The 19,022-nt window shown below is 43.4% G+C and overlaps 2 protein-coding genes across 4 annotated transcripts in view; one reads left to right on the forward strand and one right to left on the reverse strand.

The window, feature by feature from the left end:
* The first annotated feature begins 6,527 nt into the window (after positions 1 to 6,527).
* Positions 6,528 to 9,437, forward strand: FAAP20 (FA core complex associated protein 20). The gene is made up of 4 exons (XM_071575663.1): positions 6,528 to 6,660; positions 6,954 to 7,101; positions 7,749 to 8,362; positions 8,963 to 9,437. The coding sequence occupies exons 1-4, from the start codon at positions 6,584 to 6,586 to the stop codon at positions 9,033 to 9,035; spliced, it is 912 nt and encodes a 303-aa protein (XP_071431764.1). The 5' UTR covers positions 6,528 to 6,583; the 3' UTR covers positions 9,036 to 9,437.
* Positions 9,438 to 10,148: 711 nt separating this feature from the next.
* Positions 10,149 to 19,022, reverse strand: part of PRKCZ (protein kinase C zeta) — a 37,628-nt gene continuing 28,754 nt past the window's right edge. For all 3 annotated transcript variants that reach the window (XM_071575614.1, XM_071575613.1, XM_071575615.1), the window contains 7 exons: positions 18,528 to 18,663; positions 18,329 to 18,416; positions 18,047 to 18,166; positions 17,498 to 17,577; positions 16,853 to 16,942; positions 13,553 to 13,668; positions 10,149 to 12,814 (listed from right to left, as the gene is read on the reverse strand). In XM_071575614.1, coding sequence (XP_071431715.1) covers positions 12,727 to 12,814; positions 13,553 to 13,668; positions 16,853 to 16,942; positions 17,498 to 17,577; positions 18,047 to 18,166; positions 18,329 to 18,416; positions 18,528 to 18,663 — 718 coding nt within the window. In that variant the 3' untranslated portion in view covers positions 10,149 to 12,726. The remainder of the gene's footprint in view (positions 12,815 to 13,552; positions 13,669 to 16,852; positions 16,943 to 17,497; positions 17,578 to 18,046; positions 18,167 to 18,328; positions 18,417 to 18,527; positions 18,664 to 19,022) is intronic.

The raw sequence follows: 19,022 nt of genomic DNA on the forward strand, positions 1-19,022 counted from the left end.
GGCACTGCAGGAACCTGCAGGTAGAATGACCCTTCTCAGTGACACAACTCAGGACAGTCTCAGCTCAGAGGGAATAATGCAACAACATAAAGAAACCAAACCCAGCCCGTGTCTGACACAACTCAATAAATGACATATGGAAAAAAGAGCTCTACTGTATTTTACTATGCAGGTTTCTAAGTTAGTCCCATTTTGTATTTCTTTTATCAAAGCACTAATGAAGAACAGAGGGAGAATGAAAGTGAAAATACACCCCTCTCAGTGAAAAGATTTATACTTGCCTCCACAGCTTTGATTATTCCTTCAGATTTACTAGATTTTTTTCTAAAACACTAGTTAGTCCTTCAAAAAATTGCAAAACTAACTAAACCTACTGTCCAAATTTGTTAAAGTAATAAATACATATTCATCTCTTGAACTGCATTCAAGTTGATTTTTTTATACAACATTCTAGCCATGGATAAAATCACAGCACATTAACTAGCATTGGAAATTTTGCACTACTGTTTGTGGTTTCATGCTCACAAACAAATCAGGTGATTTTCTGTAATTACTGTAGCTTTGATTTATGGATTTTTATTTTTTCTTTGTGGAGCTCTCCAGTGTGTTGACTGCAAATGAAGGAATGATATACAGCAAACAAGAGAAGCTCAAACTGCTGTAGGCTATAATTTGTGAGATACACTTAAAATTAAATAAAACCCAAAGAACAAAAAGAAACCCAAGAAAGCAGGCAAGAAATAAATACGAAAACCTCAAGCCATATTTAATCCTAAACTTGGAGTCTAAATCCTTTAAAAGGAGAGATGATACGAGTCCCTCAGCAGAATCCTGGGCTGGGCCACAGGACCCACAGCCATCAAAGCTCATCTTTGTCTGAGATCTGAAACATTCTCCCCAACAGTTTTCAGTCACATTGCAAAATCCTGAGAGGAGGATGAAAGGCAGATTCTCCTCCTCTCTTACACTAACCCCAGGGCCTACAAACATCAGGACTTGATTTAACCAAACACACACTGGGCCAGAGAAGTGATGAATGATCCAAGGACAGGACTGACACACAGAAGAGTGTGATTCAGACTCATGGTTTTCCAATGCAATCACTGGATCACCTCAGACCCTTGAGCAGATTATGCCCAAACGAGCCAAAAAGCATCTCCTTGCTGGCCAAAACAAGAGCAGAGTCAGCAGAGTCTGGTTCCTCTCTGGGGAGCAGCACACACATTACCCAACACGCAGCGGGTCCCCAGCTCCACACTCAGCATCTCCCAGGAGACAAACCCCTGGGGCATCCCCTGCAAGGTAACTTGTCTTTGCAGAGCTACTACCAACAAAAAGGCCTCTAGACCTTCCTTCTTACTCAACTGAACTCTTTGCTGCATGTCCGTCCCAAAAAATTCCCTGTCTCAGTCTGTGCCAAGGGAAACCTGCTGCCTTCAACAGCCTCCAGCAAACCAAGAGCTGGGTATTTGTTTCTAAATCTCCAAAGAAGGATTAGGCAAGGTGACCACAATCCCACCCAGCCTCACACCTGCCACTCATTCTTAGTAAAGGAGAGATGCATTTTAAGCATCTGGAAATGACTAGCAGATGAAGCTCTTTGTCCAGGGTGGGGTATCACAGACTGTGGTTGCTGCTGTCTTGTTTCTTGGCTGCAGAGGAAAACCAGTTTTCTTTCTGTGAGACAAAAAGTGGATATGATTGTTTATTTTAGTTCTGTTGACATCATTCTTTGTTGTCAGCACCATCTCTCAATAATTGAGTCTGTTCTGAGGAAGGACCAGAGCAGATAACTGTCTTCTGAACATTTCTCTCTCCATCTCCCTCTGTTTTGGTGCTCCAATCGAAACCTTAGGTCAGTGAGAGACTTTTTCATATAAGCTGTCGACCTGTTTTGATCATAAACTCTGCATTTCACATGATGTTTACATATGAATCCTATTGCAATGGCATCAGAGCCTCCCATTTTAGCACCAGTTAAAGGGTAATGCTCAGAGAACCATTTCTCTTTATCTTGTAGGAGTTTGAGCAGTGCTGTTATTACTTTTGAGGGGGAATTGTGCAGGCTCCTTGTCAATTGGTTTAGGGTTGCCTAAATGAAGCCAAATTGCTCTTACCATCCCCAGCTGCTGCTGCTGCCTGCACGTTCCACCTTCCCCACAGTCCCTCTAATCCATCAGCCAGGAGCAAAACAACCTTCCCTCGGTGCACCTCCTGCAAGCAGGGTAGGAAAAAACCACAAAAGGGAAAAACACACATCACTTGCAGCATTTTTACATGTAATAGTAACAGTCTCTTGGTGCCATCATCAGCCATGGCATTTCATTCACACAGAACACTTGTGGGCACATCACATATGCTTTTCCATTCAATGTATTTTTAAATGTTTCCCAGGCAACTGTTTCAATACAATATGCCTCCTTGGCAACCCGGTACCCGCAAATGCCATGCTAGTCTCCCTAGTCCTCTTTTTAGGTCTTCCCATCTTGGCATATAAATGTCACAAGACTGGATTTTCCATATCCAGCCACACAGGTACTGATCTGTCCTCACCCTTGGCAAGGGAAGACTGAGTTGAGATGAGTGCACTGGACGCTGCATGTTGACAAATTCAGCTCTGGTGAGTTCCCAGAGGGAGCAGGTTTCAAAGGCAATGACTTTTCATGGAAAAGAGAATGTCTCCTACAACTAAAATTAGGGAGAGCCTACAGAACTGTCTCCACTCAACTGACTTGCTCTGGAAACAGCAATGAGCCTGCACTTCTCCAGTTGAAACTGCACGTCATCTTTATTCTCCCGGCTGTGCCAGAGGAAGCCTTACAGAGTTCTCCTCATTTCGTGGCTTGGATTGTAATCCATCATATTAGGAAGAGAGTCAGCCTTTCCCATTTCAGTGCTGACAGTGATCAGCACTGGCCTGAGTGGGGCAGGGTGACTGAGTTACTCTTCCCAGGGCTGCATTTGCTGGCACTGGGCTCTCGAGGACACACACCATAAAGTCCATTTGCTGCAGCAGCTCTCCCTGCTGCTCTGCTCTGCAGACTGTGGTCTCTTTGGGAACATTGTCCTTTATGACATTTAGCAGAATGGACATGCTCATCCTTGAGTGAAGTCACAGACTACTTGACAAGGACAAAAAAATTGCTCCTAAACCAAGCACTGATTAGATAAAATGATTAAAACATAATAATGTTTCAATTTTCCAGCAATGCACAATTTATTCTGAACATTTTTATTGGATACAGGAGCTACCAGTACAGAACCAAAGATACTGCAGGAGGACTAAAACTACCTGAGAGCATCAGTCACCATTAAAAAAATAAGTTTTAATTAAAACTGCATGTTCTTTAGCCTCAAAGTGGCACATTAAAAAAATAATAGCTCCTGCATGCAGTGACATCAGGCTCTGAGAGAAACCCAGCAGAACCTACAGCATCTCTTCTTCATTGATTACTCCATAACAACAGCTGAAAATCACAATTTTTCCAGGCTATAAAATGCCAAGCACTCCAAATTCTACACCGGCAGCAAAAATCTCCTCCCTGTCTGTGAGCTGCTGTATCTGTAATAGAGCCCCTGCATTACCAGGCTTTCTAATTCTTCCCAAATGCAGAAGCTCTCATTCAATGCTGCAGCTGTTGGGGAGGAAATCAGAAATAGCAGAAGGCGGATTAGCTGATAATGTACCAGTTCTTCCCCAGCAAATGCTGGCACCTGCGTTTTACACTCTCCTCTTTCCCTCAGCCCAGGAAAAGATCACTTGGTTTGTTTGGCAGGCAATTTATAGGCTTTAGTGATTGTGGAATTGCAGAAGGATTAGAATTTGTTATAATAGCCCCTTCTTCCTGAGAGCAAAAGTTAAAACTGAGGCCCTACTTTCCAGCAAGAACCAGGGACCATGTAAGTAAAGATTAAGCTTGTGCAGCTTGATGGGACTCAACGGGGAAGAGATAACTGCACATGCTGGCACTCCATTGACACGGAAATCCCTGCAGATAATCTCTTGGAGCATTCTGGCTCCCACAAACTCAAATCCCTCGGCCACTGGCTCAAATCCAGCCAAGGCTGATTATGGTAAAGGCTACTCTCTGCATTGCTAGGAGAACTTTTTTCCTAAAACATTTTAATTATTAAATTATGTAAGGCCCAAAGTCGAGCAAGACGTAATAGGATTTCCATGCAGTGGAGGAAACAGTAGATATGATCTTGTGCAAAGTGGCAAGCCCAAGAATAGGTCCTATTATAAACTTCATAATCTTAGTACATCATTAATTCTGGAAAGATGCAGATGAAAAATACTGAGTACCCTTAATCGTCAAAGATTTCTGGAATGCTGGATAAAAATCTACAGAAATAAAAACAAGAACATTCATGACATGCCTGCCCTCACAGGTTAGGATGGGTATGCATTGAAGAGATGACAATTAAAAAAATCTTACAATTTTTAATTAAATCTCCAAAATACAAACCTACCTACAAAGTACAGCTGCTCCAGAAGCAAGGTTTTCCCCTTTTGCTTTTTAAAAACCAGCAGCAAGGTTTTCCCCTTTTGCTTTTTTACAACCAGAAGCTGCAGTAATAATTTTTACTATTCTTTTTATTATATTCTTTCATTTGTGGCCCTTACTGCACAATAATCAGTTTTTATGTTCACCCATAACACAACTTTTGGAAATGCCACAGTGCAAGCCCTTCAGCACGAGGAACAGGCTGTTTTGGGAGAAGACAAATCAAACAACATCAGTCTGTGGGTGCAACACAAGGTTTAGGAGCAAAGGATGGTCCACGTCCTATCCCGGGGTCATGAGATAAAACACCAACCCAAACATCACTGGAATAAAAGAAGTGCTGTGGCATAACCGGTCATAGCACAGATACACCTACATGCGCTTTCGGAGACTCCCTCTGAGAGCTTTCCTGCCCTCGGATTTTGTTAAATCCCCATTTCTGCATAGTTTGCTGCCTCCACGTGGCCACAGCGAGCGCTGGGCCGGAGTCACAGCGATCCGGAGTGAAACCCCCAAGGAACAATTCAACCAGCTGTGCAATCCAACTCTTACCGCGTCTTTTCCAGCTCTGCCACGGCTGATCCCCTCTGCCATCCACACTTCTTGCTTTATTTTCACACTCCTCTCGCCGTCCTTCGCTCCCTCCCTTCTGCTGCTGCCTAAAATTCCTGCAAAATAGACACTCAACATTAGTGGAGAAAGATAGAGAGGTACCATTTGTTGAAAGCTCTCAAGGTGCACACCACTGAACATGCAGATACATGGTCAGAGATGTCACAGAATGTATAAGAAAATGTTTTAGCAACTCCTAATACTTCCTAATATGTCAGCAACCCAGGAAAATCCAGGTAAAGTATATAATTCTAAAAATCTACAAAATATACACTAAAATCCTTAGGCATCAGGCATCACTGCCATCCTCACCCTCCTGCCCACCCAACACCTCCTGACCAAAACTCTTGTCCCTGTCCAGCTCACCCTGTCCCACCTGCAGCTCTTCCCAACAAAGAAGGGAAGGGCATCTCTGGGATCCCATTTCACACACTGGGAAGAAGGACCTATTTCCTGGGATCCCATTACACACACTGGGAAGAAGGATCTATTCCCTGGGGTCCCATTACACACACTGGGAAGAAGGACCTATTTCCTGGGATCCCATTACCCACACTGGGAAGAAGGACCTATTTCCTGGGATCCCATTACACACACTGGGAAGAAGGACCTATTCCCTGGGGTCCCATTACACACACTGGGAAGAAGGATCTATTCCCTGGGATCCCATTTCACCCACTGGGAAGCCGCTTCTCATTGGCACCCAAAGGGACAGGCTGGGGATGTTTCCTGGACTCTGCAGTGACAGATACTAATGTGGAAAACGTCAGGGACTGGCTTTTCCACTGACATTTCCTAATTTTTGTTCTCATTATAGTCTGCCCATCACACAGCCAAAATCCTGGCACTTTGCTGTGATTCTTGGTTATTATTTCTCAGCTGGGCTATCTGTTGCAGAAACTGAGACAGGTGCCACAAGTAACCAAACACTTTACACTTCCAAGCTCTTTATCCTCACTCTTACAGGAAATGAAACCCATTTAATGTTAAGAAATTAATTTTAGAAAAGGAATGCGAGCTTGGATTCGTTTTTTCCCCGATAACAAACTGGTCCTATGGAGAAGGGCCCTCTGTGCCCTCACAAACACCCCTTATCAAACAGGACTCTTCATTTCCTCCTGGGATTATTCTCGTATCTGTGAAGCATTTAAACAGCGGAGTTACTTCCGATACTTCCATGCACTGCTGGGGAATGATGAGGTGTTTGAGCAGAGGAGGGCAGGGGCGAACAGGGGAGGGCAGAGACGGGCAGGGGAGGGCAGGGGAGGGCAGGGGAGGGCAGGGACGGGCATGAGAGGGTAGAGGAACCGACGGCCTCCGGACGGCCGGGCGGCCTCCCCTCAGCGCTCCCGGCCCCGCCTCAGGGCGGCTCTGAGGGCGGAGAGCAGGCCCGGAGGAGGAGGAAGAGGAGGAGCAGGAGAAGGGAGGAAAAGGTTCCCGGCCAGGCGCGGGGAGCCCCGGCCATGGGTGAGGAAGCGGCCGCGAAGCTGCGCCTGAAGCCCCGCTCGGCACCGCCCGCCCCGCGCGCCGGGACAGCCCCGTGAGTGGGGTGGGATGGGGTGGGATGGGGTGGGAGGGGTGGCAATGGGGATCCGGTCAGCACCAGGTGGACGGGATGGGATCACCACCAGGGGGATCGTGTGGGATCAACACCATGGGGATTTTTGTTTTCTAGCAGTACAATTATGTAAGTCATAGGAGGCTGTAAAACTGAGTGCACAGGTTAAATAATGTCTTTGTGTTCCAGAAAAAAGAAGCAAACTAATACCAATGCAGAGTATTTTCTACCCTCTCTCCCACCCTCGAACTGCTGGACTGTGTCTGTCTCTACAGGACGTTGACTGACAGATGTTCCTGGTTTGAGAAAGAAGACTTAAATGAGTGTGAAAAAGCCTGGATTTTGTTACTGAAAGGCATCAGTCAAGATCTACACTGCACTAACTGGGACACAGTGCCCAGTCTGCCAGGGTTCTTGGAACAGGTAGCTCTCTGTATCCTTGGGTTTGCACTTTGTGTCCTGCTTCCAACAGTGACCGTCTGGGTAGTGGGAAACACCCTGAGATGGCCTTTAGAGGCGGGGGAGTTCAGCTCTTCAGTCTCTACATATCACAGTGTGGCTGAGCACAGCGGGGCAGGGGTGTAAGAACAGCCCCAAGGGGCTTCTTTTGCAGGGTGGGAAGTTCTTTCCAATGTTTTCCTGGGAAGAGGGGGCCTGTGTGAGGATGGTGACTACCCTAAGCACCAGGATTTCCCGAAGGAACGGAACTGGGAAAGGCAAACTGTAACAGAAGGTTAATTACACAGAACCCACCCTGACATTGCTCTGATAGCATTGGGCAAGATCACAATACAGAAAGCAGTCCTTATAAAGCACTTTTTTGGGGAGTTGTTTTCATCCTTAGTCTCTCTGGAACATATTAAGAGTCCCAGTTGTATCTATTTAGAAATGTTAAGGAAAGACACATATTCCATCAGCTCCAGGAAGCTCTTGATTGCTTTACAGGCACTGGAGAGGGGTGTAAATAAAATGTTCTTTTCTTAGCCTTCTCAGTATTTGCAATGTGCTCAGCCTGGGGTTTATGTATTGACTGAGCTGCATTTGTTTGAGAGATGGTGTGTGTGTTGTAGAGTGCTGAGGAAGAGAGTTCAGGACATCAGGAAGTCTTTACAGTTGGAATGAAAGACTTTCAGTGGGTACCATTCCCACCTTTTCACAAGGAAAAGCATCTGAACCCCAAGGATCTCAGCTCCCAGCAGCCAACCCAGAGCCAGAGCCATGAGTCACATCCAGGACAGGGCCAAGCAGATAAACTGTGCAGTTTACCATCCACAACTGAGAAAACCTGCAGGGGAATTGATACAGATCAAGCCAAAACTGCAGTTGTGGAAGACACAAAAGGTATTTCAACCCTGGAAGGGAGTCCTGAGTCACATAAACTCCCTGGACACAGAAGTTCTGCACAGCCCATGGCACAAAGCTCTATAAAAGCTTTTAGTTCCCAGCAGCACCACACAGAGGCTGCACAGAACAGGGGGGAAAACAGGGAAGGAAGTGGTAGGAAAGAGCTCCAGATCCAGCTTCCAGTGGGGAATATTCCAGCTGGACAGGACAGATGGGTGCCTGCAGAGAAGCCTGGTGGGAGCGTTCCTGGGGCCGAGAGCTGCGAGAAGATGGAAAACCAGAGCGAAGGATCTTCAGCTCTTGACAGTTGTCCCATGTGTCTGATGCAGTTCAGTGGAACGTAAGTTGTTTGGGTTTGTTGTGTTTTGTTTTGGCTTTTTTTGTAATTCCCCAGTAATCAAAACCCCAGCTGGGTCTGGATTCATTCTCTATATACAAAATAATTAAAATAGACAAAACTTCCTCTGTAAAGTACTTTTTAACTGTCAGAATTACCTGTTTGAATCCAGTTTACACACTGAGTATCTGCTCTACAACAAGCATTGAGTTGTCTCTCACAATTAACATCATTTCATGGTATTTAGGCTGTCAGAGTTCTGAAAAAGTGCTTGTCAACAGGTCCTCTAAGCCTTAAACTGTACTGGCTGCAACTTCTGTTGTTTGGAGGCTGAACAGAGAGACAAAAGAGTGGCTGCATTAACATTTATACATTAGAGGTCATTAATCAAGAGATTCAGGCAGAGAGACTTAATGTGGTCCAGGTGTCCATGTTCAGGTCTGTGCTGTGGTCACTCTGAGCTCCATTTTTAGCAAGAGGTAACAGCAAGTGCAGTTTTGGGGGGATTCCAGCACTGCTGGGCACAGGAATGTGAGGGAGGGTAAAGAACAGTGTCAGTAAAGGCTCTGACTGTCTCACTGCACAAACTCTCTGTGTTTGCAGACTCTCCCAGCTGGACATCGATGGCCACCTGGCCAGGTGCTTGTCTGAAAGTGCAGAGGACGTCATGTGGTGAATCCAGGAGAAGGGAGAGCAAAGGAACAAGCCAAGGATGAACCTCTCTCAAAGGGAAAGGAAAAATGTGTCAAGGAAGCACATCCTTGTCTCAAATTTGCTTAAGGATCACAAACCAGTAACTCAATAGAAGGTCAAGTGTCAAGGGTCTTTTTACTTTAAATCCTCTCAGATGCATGTAAAGTAGTTCTGGTTCTGGAAATGGTGCTCTGGAGAGACCCCAAGGAAATCAGGCTCTGTACTCCTAAAAGATGTACTGTTGGAAATCCCTGGAGACTGTGCTTTGGCTGATGCACCAGAGCTCTGAAAGGAACTGGACAAGAGACAACTGTTACTCTGATCCAAAAGTTTACTATTTTTTCCAAAACATGTAATCTGTGAAAATAAACTTAATTAAAAAGTTCTTTGGGCTTAGAATTTTTCATTATTTTACTATCTGAGTAAGAAAGTGTAAGTACAGTTGGTTCTGTGAACATATCCTTGTTAAAAACGCTCCCCAAACCAAATAAAGGGTGTGTGGTTTTCATGTCTGCAGGAGCCCAGCTGAACTCATACCCTTACTGTGCAGGGCTCTGAGTCAGTATCAGTGCTAATCAAGTGATTAAGGTGACTGGTCTAATTAGGCTGCAGAGAGAACAGTTCTGCCAGTGTCCCAATGATGCTCTGCAAAGGGAGATTTAACACAGTCCCTGAGCCAAAATCCCTGCGGTTTGTGTCAGTCCCACACAGGCCCCCGAGGCCCCATCAAGGTCTGGGACAGGAACATCCCAGAGCCTGTTGGGGCTGGAGGGGGTTCAGGAGGCTCACCTGGTGTTGGAACCTTGAACAGGAGCAGGGAAAGGCTGTGTCAGCTTGGGAAAAGCACCCCCTTCCCTGGATGCAGTGAGGGACATTTTGGCAGTTCAGTAACAACAAGGGACACCACCAGCCTGCTCTAGTTCATGCCCTGGGCCTTGGCCCTCAAAACCCACAGCTGAGCTGGGACTCGGGTGCAGAATAAACACAGGATACAGTATAAAAATACAGGAAGGTTCCTATGGATTTAATTCACAAGGGGGTCTCTTTCAAGTTGGACACAGCCCAGTTTACTGGCAAATAATAACAGTCTATTAACTTTTTCATTAAAGTCTTTAATAGATGTGCAAGAATATAAATGATCTCAGCTGTTATGGATTAGTATACCATCTTCTGCACAATTAAAACTGGTCAGCAAAGATCCCAACTAATTAATTATACAAAACTACAAGAACATATTTACTGTTTTACAATCATTAAATTAGCTAGAATTTCATTTACTATTTCAAATAAGACAACTATATATCATTACCAGATCCATTTGTAATATATTAGGATTTTTTTTCCAAACCACACATTTAATTACATCCTTCATTTTCTTTTATTTATAAAACAAGTACTTTATATAAAAAATTTCCCCTTCATCATGAACAGAACATTATTCAAACACTTGCACATGAGCAACCAAACTTTTACCCAGCAAACTATTTGGCAACACAGCAACATTGTAAATGCCTGTAAATTCTTAAATAAAAATCAAGTAGTCTTTACAATGTTTGTTTAGCAAAATGTGTCTTTCTGTTCTTCCTTCCCTCCCTCCCAAAATGTTCTGAAACCTAGAAAAAAAGGTTAAAAAAAACCCCAACCCACATTTCTTAATATTTCCAGTTTAAAGTTCCATGCCCTGGCATGTCAAAGGACAGCTTAACCTGTCACAGTTCCACTCATGAGCTGCCTGCAGTCACTCTGATCACTCCTGATTACCTGTAGTACCAGGGGGCTTGAAAACACTGAAAGAAAAGTTATTCAGGGTAAATAAAATAAGGGGGAGAAGGGGAAAACTGAGTAATAAAAAAATGTCAGATTACATTTAAAAGGTAATGTTGCCTTTAGTAGGTAATAAAGTATCTAAAGTCCAGGCATTTGAGGCAAGTACTTCTTACTAGTTAAATTATTTAGTGCTGATTAAAACACGTTTTGCTTAATATGAAAAGCTCAGTCCAACAGAGAAACCCACAACTGAAACCTGAATGGGATTCATAGAACTCAACAACCACAGGTCTGCGTAATTGTGGCTAATGAGGGGATACAAAACATAGATTGTTAATCAATGATTAATTGAGTATTTCAAACAATGTTTTGGCAGTCTGGTCCTAGCACCTCATGACTTGGATGTGAATCCCAAAGATGTCATGTTCAGCACCTAATGCAATGCTGTACCCTGAGAAAACCATAGTTAATGCAAAGAAAGTGAAAGTGTCACAATTTCTCCTGCGTTTGACACCGAATCGGGGGAGATGCCACGGCCCAGGGTTTCCCTTTTCTCTTCCTTCCCACAGAATTGTTTTTCTCCTGTCTCTACAACCACACAACAGAGTTAATCCCAAACCCAGCCCCGAGGGCTCAGCCAGGGACCTTCCAACAGCAACAGGACCTGCCCCAAGCTCAGCTCAACTTCTGGATGCAACAGCCTCTGCCCTGACACCCCCAGTTGCCACCTGAAGGGATTTGATAGTTGTCTTTTGCTTTTTCCAATTTCTTAGGTATTCTTTTTTCTGCCATTAATGAAAATTACTACTCTGATGGAAATCACTTCACTGAAACATCCCATTCTCTGACGCAGAATGATTAGTTATTAATGGACACTGAGTAAAGCAGACAGTTTATCATAAGTAGGAGGTGTGCTTTATCAGGAAAATGGATTTTATCTTATGGTTATTCTAGATTTACTACTTAAACTTTAAGGCTATGCTTTATTATGCTTTTGCTCTACTTCTGAATATTTGTATTGTTGATAAAAATACTTTTCAAAAATCTAATATACAACACAACATCATTGTAGGTGTAGGCACTGCTTAAGAATGTTTACAAATCCTGTGTGTGCAAATTTAGTTTTCTTCAATCTCTACATTTTGGTAAATTTGGAGTTTAAGACAACATATCTTAAATCGATACTGTAGATTCTAATTTGGAATTAATCTCACTGAGTCACTCTGCATTCCAAATTCTGTAAAAATGCAACTAAACCTCAGGCTGCAGCTGTGAACTGTGTGTTTCAGATGGAAATGGTTACTTAATATTAACAAGCAGAACTTACCAGGTGTAAGAACGTTCCAAATATGCAATAATCCTTCAATGCAGTTTATCCATTTAGGCACTTAAATCCTGTACCCAAATTTATGTTTTGATTGCTAATAAAACACAACTCCTTTTAAATATATCTGAGACGTTTAGACAGGTACCACTTGTGAAAAAAGGCATCAAAAATAAGCTTCAACACCACCGTAATATATTTTATTCTTCAGGATGTTACACTGTAATACTCTTCAACTGGGAGCTCATTGCATCAAATGTTTGTAGAAAGTGTGTGAATCTCAAAGTTTCTCATGATCTCCTTTTGCAGGGATGCAATGAACGTTTCAATCCTTCATGAAACAGGCACAAAATGCAAATTCCTTCATTAATGAAGCCAGTTGTGTCAGTGCCCAGAACTTAAGAATCACTAAGTGGCAGAGGACACCCACCAAAACCAATATTCTCTTCTTTGATTTTCAGCAGCAAATTTGTTTTTAAATCATTGGTCTCCATCCAGAGTGACCAGTCCCCAGCCTCGCATGCATATACTGTAGTTAATATAAATTAATGTCATTCACACTGTCCCCAACGAGGTCATTCCTTCATACTGTTTCTTCTGTTGACAGCAACAATGGATTAATGTATTCAAATCCTTCAAATTCTGACTGATCTATTCGCTTTATTATATCTCTGGAAAACAAAGGAAAGCAGTGATTTAGTTTATGAGAACACTGGAAGTGATACTCAGCGTTGGTGAGGCCATACCTTGAGTGTTGTGTTCAGTTCTGGGCCCCTCAGTTCAGGAAAGAGATTGAGGGGCTGGAGCGGGACCAGGGAAGAGCAACGAGGCTGGAGAAGGGACTGGAGCACAAGTGCTGTGGGGAGAGGCTGAGGGAGCTGGGGGTGTTCAGCCTGGAGAAGAGGAGGCTCAGAGGTGACCTCAGCACTGTCTGGAACTGCCTGAAGGGAAGTTCTGGCCAGCTGGGGGTTGGTCTCTTCTCCCAGGCACTCAGCAATAGGACAAGGGGGCATGATGGGCTCAAGCTCTGCCAGGGGAAATTGAAGTTGGAGATCAGAAAAAAATTCTTTCCAGAGAGAATGCTCAGGCATTGGAATGGGCTGCCCAGAGAGGGGGTGGATTCCCCATCCCTGGAATGGGAGCTTGGCCATGGCACTGAGTGCCATGATCTGGTAAAGGGACTGGAGTTGGACCAAGGGTTGGACCTGATGATCTCAGAGGTCTTTTCCAACCCAATCCATTCTGCAACTCTATCATTCTATGAAGATATGCAGAATACAAAGAATCTAAAGTTTACTGTAATGGGACTATGTCCTCATGCCAAGAACAGTGTCCTCTTAGTGATTTTCCAATAATTCATAACTGCAGTTGCTAATCTGCAGCTGATTTGGGGAGGAAGCAGCACATACTCATCGTCTGGGGTGAGCTGCACGGGCTCGCTGGTGAACTGCGTGTCGAAGTTGTCCAACCCGTAATCGTCCGTGATCTGCGGCTGGAACGGAGGGGTCGTCTGCTTCTTCTCCAGCTAACCAAGATATCCCAGGGAAAGAAAATCAGAGCATTGAATAGTTACAAAATCCCCCAAGAACACCAAATCCAACTGCATCAAATGCTGTTGGAGAGATGTCAAAATACCCAAGTAATGTCCATTACGAGCCAGGTAACAGACACCAACACAGTTCACACTCTGCATTTTAAAACAGAAATCCACAAATAATTCAACCATCTAAGTTTGCTCTCAAGTTGGCAGACTGCACTCAGGATTGGAAAATTCCCACTCTGCTGCAATAGAGCAGTGAGCACAATGTATTTGCTTCTATTTCAGAGAAATTAATCTACTTTTCTATTGCATTTATGTGCAATTAGAGGAGACTTAAAAATCTGTCATGTGGTCAAATCTGTAGCAGCACAGACACCAAGATTCTAATTCTAAAATTAAAAAACAAGCCAAAGCTACAATCTCCATAATCTGACTTACAGCAGGGAAGCACGATGTAAGTGAATAGTAGTTACCACTGACCAAACTGATGACATGTATAACCAACACAGGGAGGAATCCTGGTTTTAAGGCCAGGAGATCTCATGATGCTTGGCACAGGGTAAATAAAACAGGGAATAAATCACAGAAAGATCTTGGATTTCAGGTTTCAGGCAAGAGCACAGTAAATCCAGATGGAGATAGCAGGGAACTGTGAAACTATCACTGGCTAGTGAAGAACACACCAACATCCCCTCAGTTACCAGGTCTGGGAAAGCACCACAAAACCATCATCAACGTGAGTGTTTAAGGAGAGTGGCAGGACTGTCACTGTGAGTCAGCTGTGGCCACACACTCACATCCAACAGTCAGGCACTCCCCTGGGGGTTAGACATGAGGCTGCCTCTTGTTATACCCATCAGAGCATAAAAGCCCTCCCAAAGCAGCCATATGGTGAACTTGCAGCCTTTCAGCTGAGAAAATAAGAGACAAAATAGGTGGTACAGCTCTAGAGAATCCCTTCCTGGAACAGTGAGCCATGGCTCTGGAGTTCTTGCTCCAGCACAGAGTGGAGAGATGGCACAAAAAGGCACAGGGTGAGAACAGACTCCCTGTAGTGGAACAGGCAAAAAAGCAGCTCCCTGGGTGCTGCTGAGCCATCCACAGCACAGGGAGCAGCCTGGAGCTCCACACACAGCCCGATGACTAAACCAGGGAAAATGTGCCTCTCTGTGTGTTCACTTTCCCTGTATTTATTTTTCCATTTAGCTCAGGAGTTTTCAGTCAGCATTAGGCTCCTTTCCTTCTGTTTCAACTGGAAGGGATTTGGAAATCCTTTTGAGTCAAAATTTTTTCTTTGAAATGGAGGGGGTGAGTTCAAGATTCTAATAACTAAAAAAACCTTCCCAAATGTTTTTTTCTTCATTTTCTCCTGAATATATTTCCCAACACTTATTTGAAATTTAGCTTTAAATGTATCTGGCATGTCAATCCTCTGAGCAGCACTGTCCTAATCATACCACAAAACATCACCTCAATTTTCCCAGTTTTTTTAAAAATAGGTATTTAATATTAAAGCTTTCAACCAGTAGGTAAGAAAATATCAACATTCAATCAGCATAAATGTTGACCAAGAAGTACCAACTGAATTTAAGAGGTTTTTTTTTACAAATAAATAAAATAAAACCCCAAGTCTTCTCTTTCCCTCTCTCTCCAAAAAAACCTGCAAAGCAGAACAGAACCTGCTGTACAGGATGTTCTCCACAACACCCCCGGGTGAGCTGCACTGGAGCACCACAAGGTACCAACTGAAAAACAACACTCGGGCTTAAGGACACAAAGCAAGGGATGTCTGAGAAAATTACAGACAGCCCTCGTTATTGGAATAATTTTGTAAACAGCAGGTCTTTCAAGGCTCTTTATGCAGTGAATGTGTTCTCTGAAGAGTTACAATGAAGTTCAGAGCAGCAGCTTCAAAGGGGAAATGAAACCGTGCAGGTTTCTCTCCTCTGAACCTTTGATGTTATTGCAGCACTGCTGCCTCTTCTGCACTTCCTGCAGACTTCCCAGGACTATGGAAATACCACATCCATCCTCTTCCCTGCTAACTGGGTATTAAAAATGGAATGCTGATGGGGAAGTGCTCCTGACTTAGCAGTTTTATTGTTCAAGTGCCAATAAACGTTAGGGTGTCATTTCTGGGACAGTTTCCACACTGAAGACAGAAGGAACGCAATTACCAAGAAGCAGCAGATTTAAAAAACCCAATTTCAATACAATTTTATGCTTGCAAACCCACTGAAATGCAAGTCATCTACTCCACCAGAAACCAAAACCCTCCCTCACACCAGCAGTGCTAAAGAAAACCTGAAAGCAACAGGAGACCCTTTATAAATAACCCCACTGCTCACAGGCCACATTCTTAACAAAAAGGACTGATCCTGCTCACGCCTCCTCACGTTACTAAACCCTGAGTAATCCTACTGATTTTAGGTGTTATACAATTGGCAATTTCAGTCTTTTTATTTCAGTGTACTAAGAGCAGATTACAAACACTTCATGTATCTGAAGCTCCTCATGTTCCACAGTTGTACCTTGGCTGCTTTAGCGACATTTCCTGGTCTGTGGGCTCTGTTAACCACCTGCAAACCCTCCTGGCAAGGCAGAGGAGGCTCTGAATCCACAAGAGCAATGAAGTGCTGGGATAGCATTCCAAAGGGCTGGCTTTGCTAGGCCACACTCCCTCCTTCAGTGGGGCTTGCCCTGTTTACTGCCAGGACTGTCTGAAATGACCCTCCAGAACAGCAACACTGAAACCCAGACAGTCCTTCATGCTCCACCTGCAGGAGCCTGAGGGGATGGTGGGGACCCTTTATAGCAGCAGAACCCAAGACATTAATCTGCAGAATCTGCAAATAGCACCCAGGGAGTAAGTGGTTCCTCCAGTGCTTTAAAATGTTGCCTAAAACTAATCACATGTTTTTAAAACGATATAAGTTGTAACCACCCTCAGAGCTGGGGAGCAAAGCTGGATTTTGGGTCATGAAATAAAACTGTTTCCATTGTGGTGATGAAGGAAAGCCCGGCTATCCATCACCCAGAGAAAGCAAAATGGCTTTTACATTTATGAAGTTGTTTCCCTGTGTGCAGTGGGGTTGTTCATATGCACTCAATTAATAAATTAAAGAATCTATTCCTTTGGAACCCCAGAAAGACAAGCAATGACTTTTACCAGGTCCCAGTCTATGCTGCGGAAAAACGTGTGAGACTTGATATCAGCAAATCCAGTCTGGGGCTGACAGCCAAGCCTTTCTTTGGGATCCTGTGGGAACACACACTCGTGTTACACACCCCAAGCCACCCACAGACCACACTTCCCAAAGCCCACAGACACCACTCCAGCACTCCCATGACAGTGCAAACTGCTGCTGGCACAAACATGCCATGGCTATCAAGGGATTCTTAAGCGCTTTTTTTAATAAAAGTTTGTTCAAAAATTCATTTTTAGAATATTGTTAAAATAAAAAAGATATTTATTTAGTAATGTATAATTCATATCCTTCTTTCCTCCATTAATGATAATGGTTCTACAGATTTCAAGCAGCTTAATTAAATGAGCAGTAAGTATTACAGAGAAGAGTTTATAAACAAACCTAGTTATCTTTTTCCCAACCAAGTGCAGGTTTTAAATCAAGTCTGTGCTGTGGAATTCCCTCAGTAAATCTGCAGCTAAAAAGTGGGGGTTTTAACACAGAGGATACCAAGGTTTTACAGATTTCCTTAATAGTAAGCAGATTAACTTCTTAACTCTATCACTTTCAACAGGAAGCTCTGACTTCCAGATCTCAGATGCTAAAAATAAGAGAGTGTTATTTACCTTGTTTAAAAATCCTTTTAACACATGGGAAGCCTTGACAGAAAGAAACCTTGGAATCCGGATTGGCTTCTCAAGAATAACTGTTACAGGTTTAAAAACAGCAATATTGGTTTTTGGTTTGTGACATTGGCATTGATTTCAATACAAACATTTATTATTTCAATATGGTACCACTGGAAAATGGGAAGATAAAGTAATTAGTTAAAATAATGCAAACAAAGGGAGCTACAGTAATTCAAGGCACTGTTATACTGACATTTCAAGATTTCCTAAGAGACACGTTAACTTCATTATCTTTTGCTATTGTGTGTAAACAGGAAATAAAACTTTCAGTGTCCTCAAAAATTGATTTAACATTAGGCCCTTCAACACCACGACAGGTTCTGTTACAGAACTGCAGTAACTGGTTTAGAGAAGGCTTTGCCTGTTAAGGAGTCGGCAGCTTCACAACTCCCCAGCAATGGAAAAGGAAAGCCCGATGTCCTGTTCCAAGTGCCAGTTTTCATTATCCCTCCCCCCAAAGGAAGGGGAAAAGCCAAAGGGCTGTACCTTGGAAGAGGTAATCTTCAGTGTTCATGTCTGGATTGTCGGTGATGATGTCGAACGGGGACCGTCCCGCCATCATCTCGAACATCAGCACCCCAAGCGCCCACCAGTCCACACTGAACCCTGCGGGGCACAGGCACTGTCAGCAGGACAGACTTCCCCAGGCTGGGGGTCACTCTCACATAAATCAACATATAATAGCACAGAAATATAGAAATCTAAAAATAATTGTATGTGAAACAACCCGCAGCTCGAGTTATCCTAAGCTGTGGAGTCAAGACTTACCATATTCTTCTCCTCTGAGGATCTCTGGTGCAATATAATTTGGTGTCCCACAGAAAGTGCTTGTAGTGTCACCAGGGCCCAAACCTTCCTACATGCAGAAATCAGTTCATAAATTAAAAACTATTTGACTCAACAACATACCCAGAGGGATCTACAAATGAATGACAGAGTGACAAGAGAAATATAAGGAAAATCCCACCTTGCACATGCCATAGTCTGTTAATTTGATGTGACCCTCTGCATCCAAGAGAACATTGTCCAGTTTCAGGTCTCTGTAGATGATGCCTCTTTCGTGCAGGAAGTTTAGAGCGATGCAGATTTCAGCAGCATAAAACCTGAAATTGAAAGGAGGACATTCATGTCAGCATTAAGGTGGTACAAAAGCTGTGCAATTGAAATGTCTGTTCTTAGAACACTTTCCAGTCAACTTTCATCCATCAACGGTGTAACAAAACCAAGAAATGGTTATTCATAAGGACACTGATTTCTTATAAGACCATTCCTCAAATTGAGACATTATTTTTTTTCATTCTACTAATTAAGAAAATATTTGTTCTTTATTCTGCAGACTTTTTTGTAAAAATTCCAAGTATGTCATGGAGGATCTGTGTTTTCAGGTTAAAAAGTGACAGTGAGACTTTGTGTGATGCAGGGCTGTGCAAAATGTATTTTTCATCTTCTCCTACTAACACTG

Source organism: Pithys albifrons, chromosome 22 (genome assembly GCF_047495875.1).
Source record: "Pithys albifrons albifrons isolate INPA30051 chromosome 22, PitAlb_v1, whole genome shotgun sequence".
Taxonomy (NCBI): Eukaryota; Metazoa; Chordata; class Aves; order Passeriformes; family Thamnophilidae; genus Pithys; species Pithys albifrons.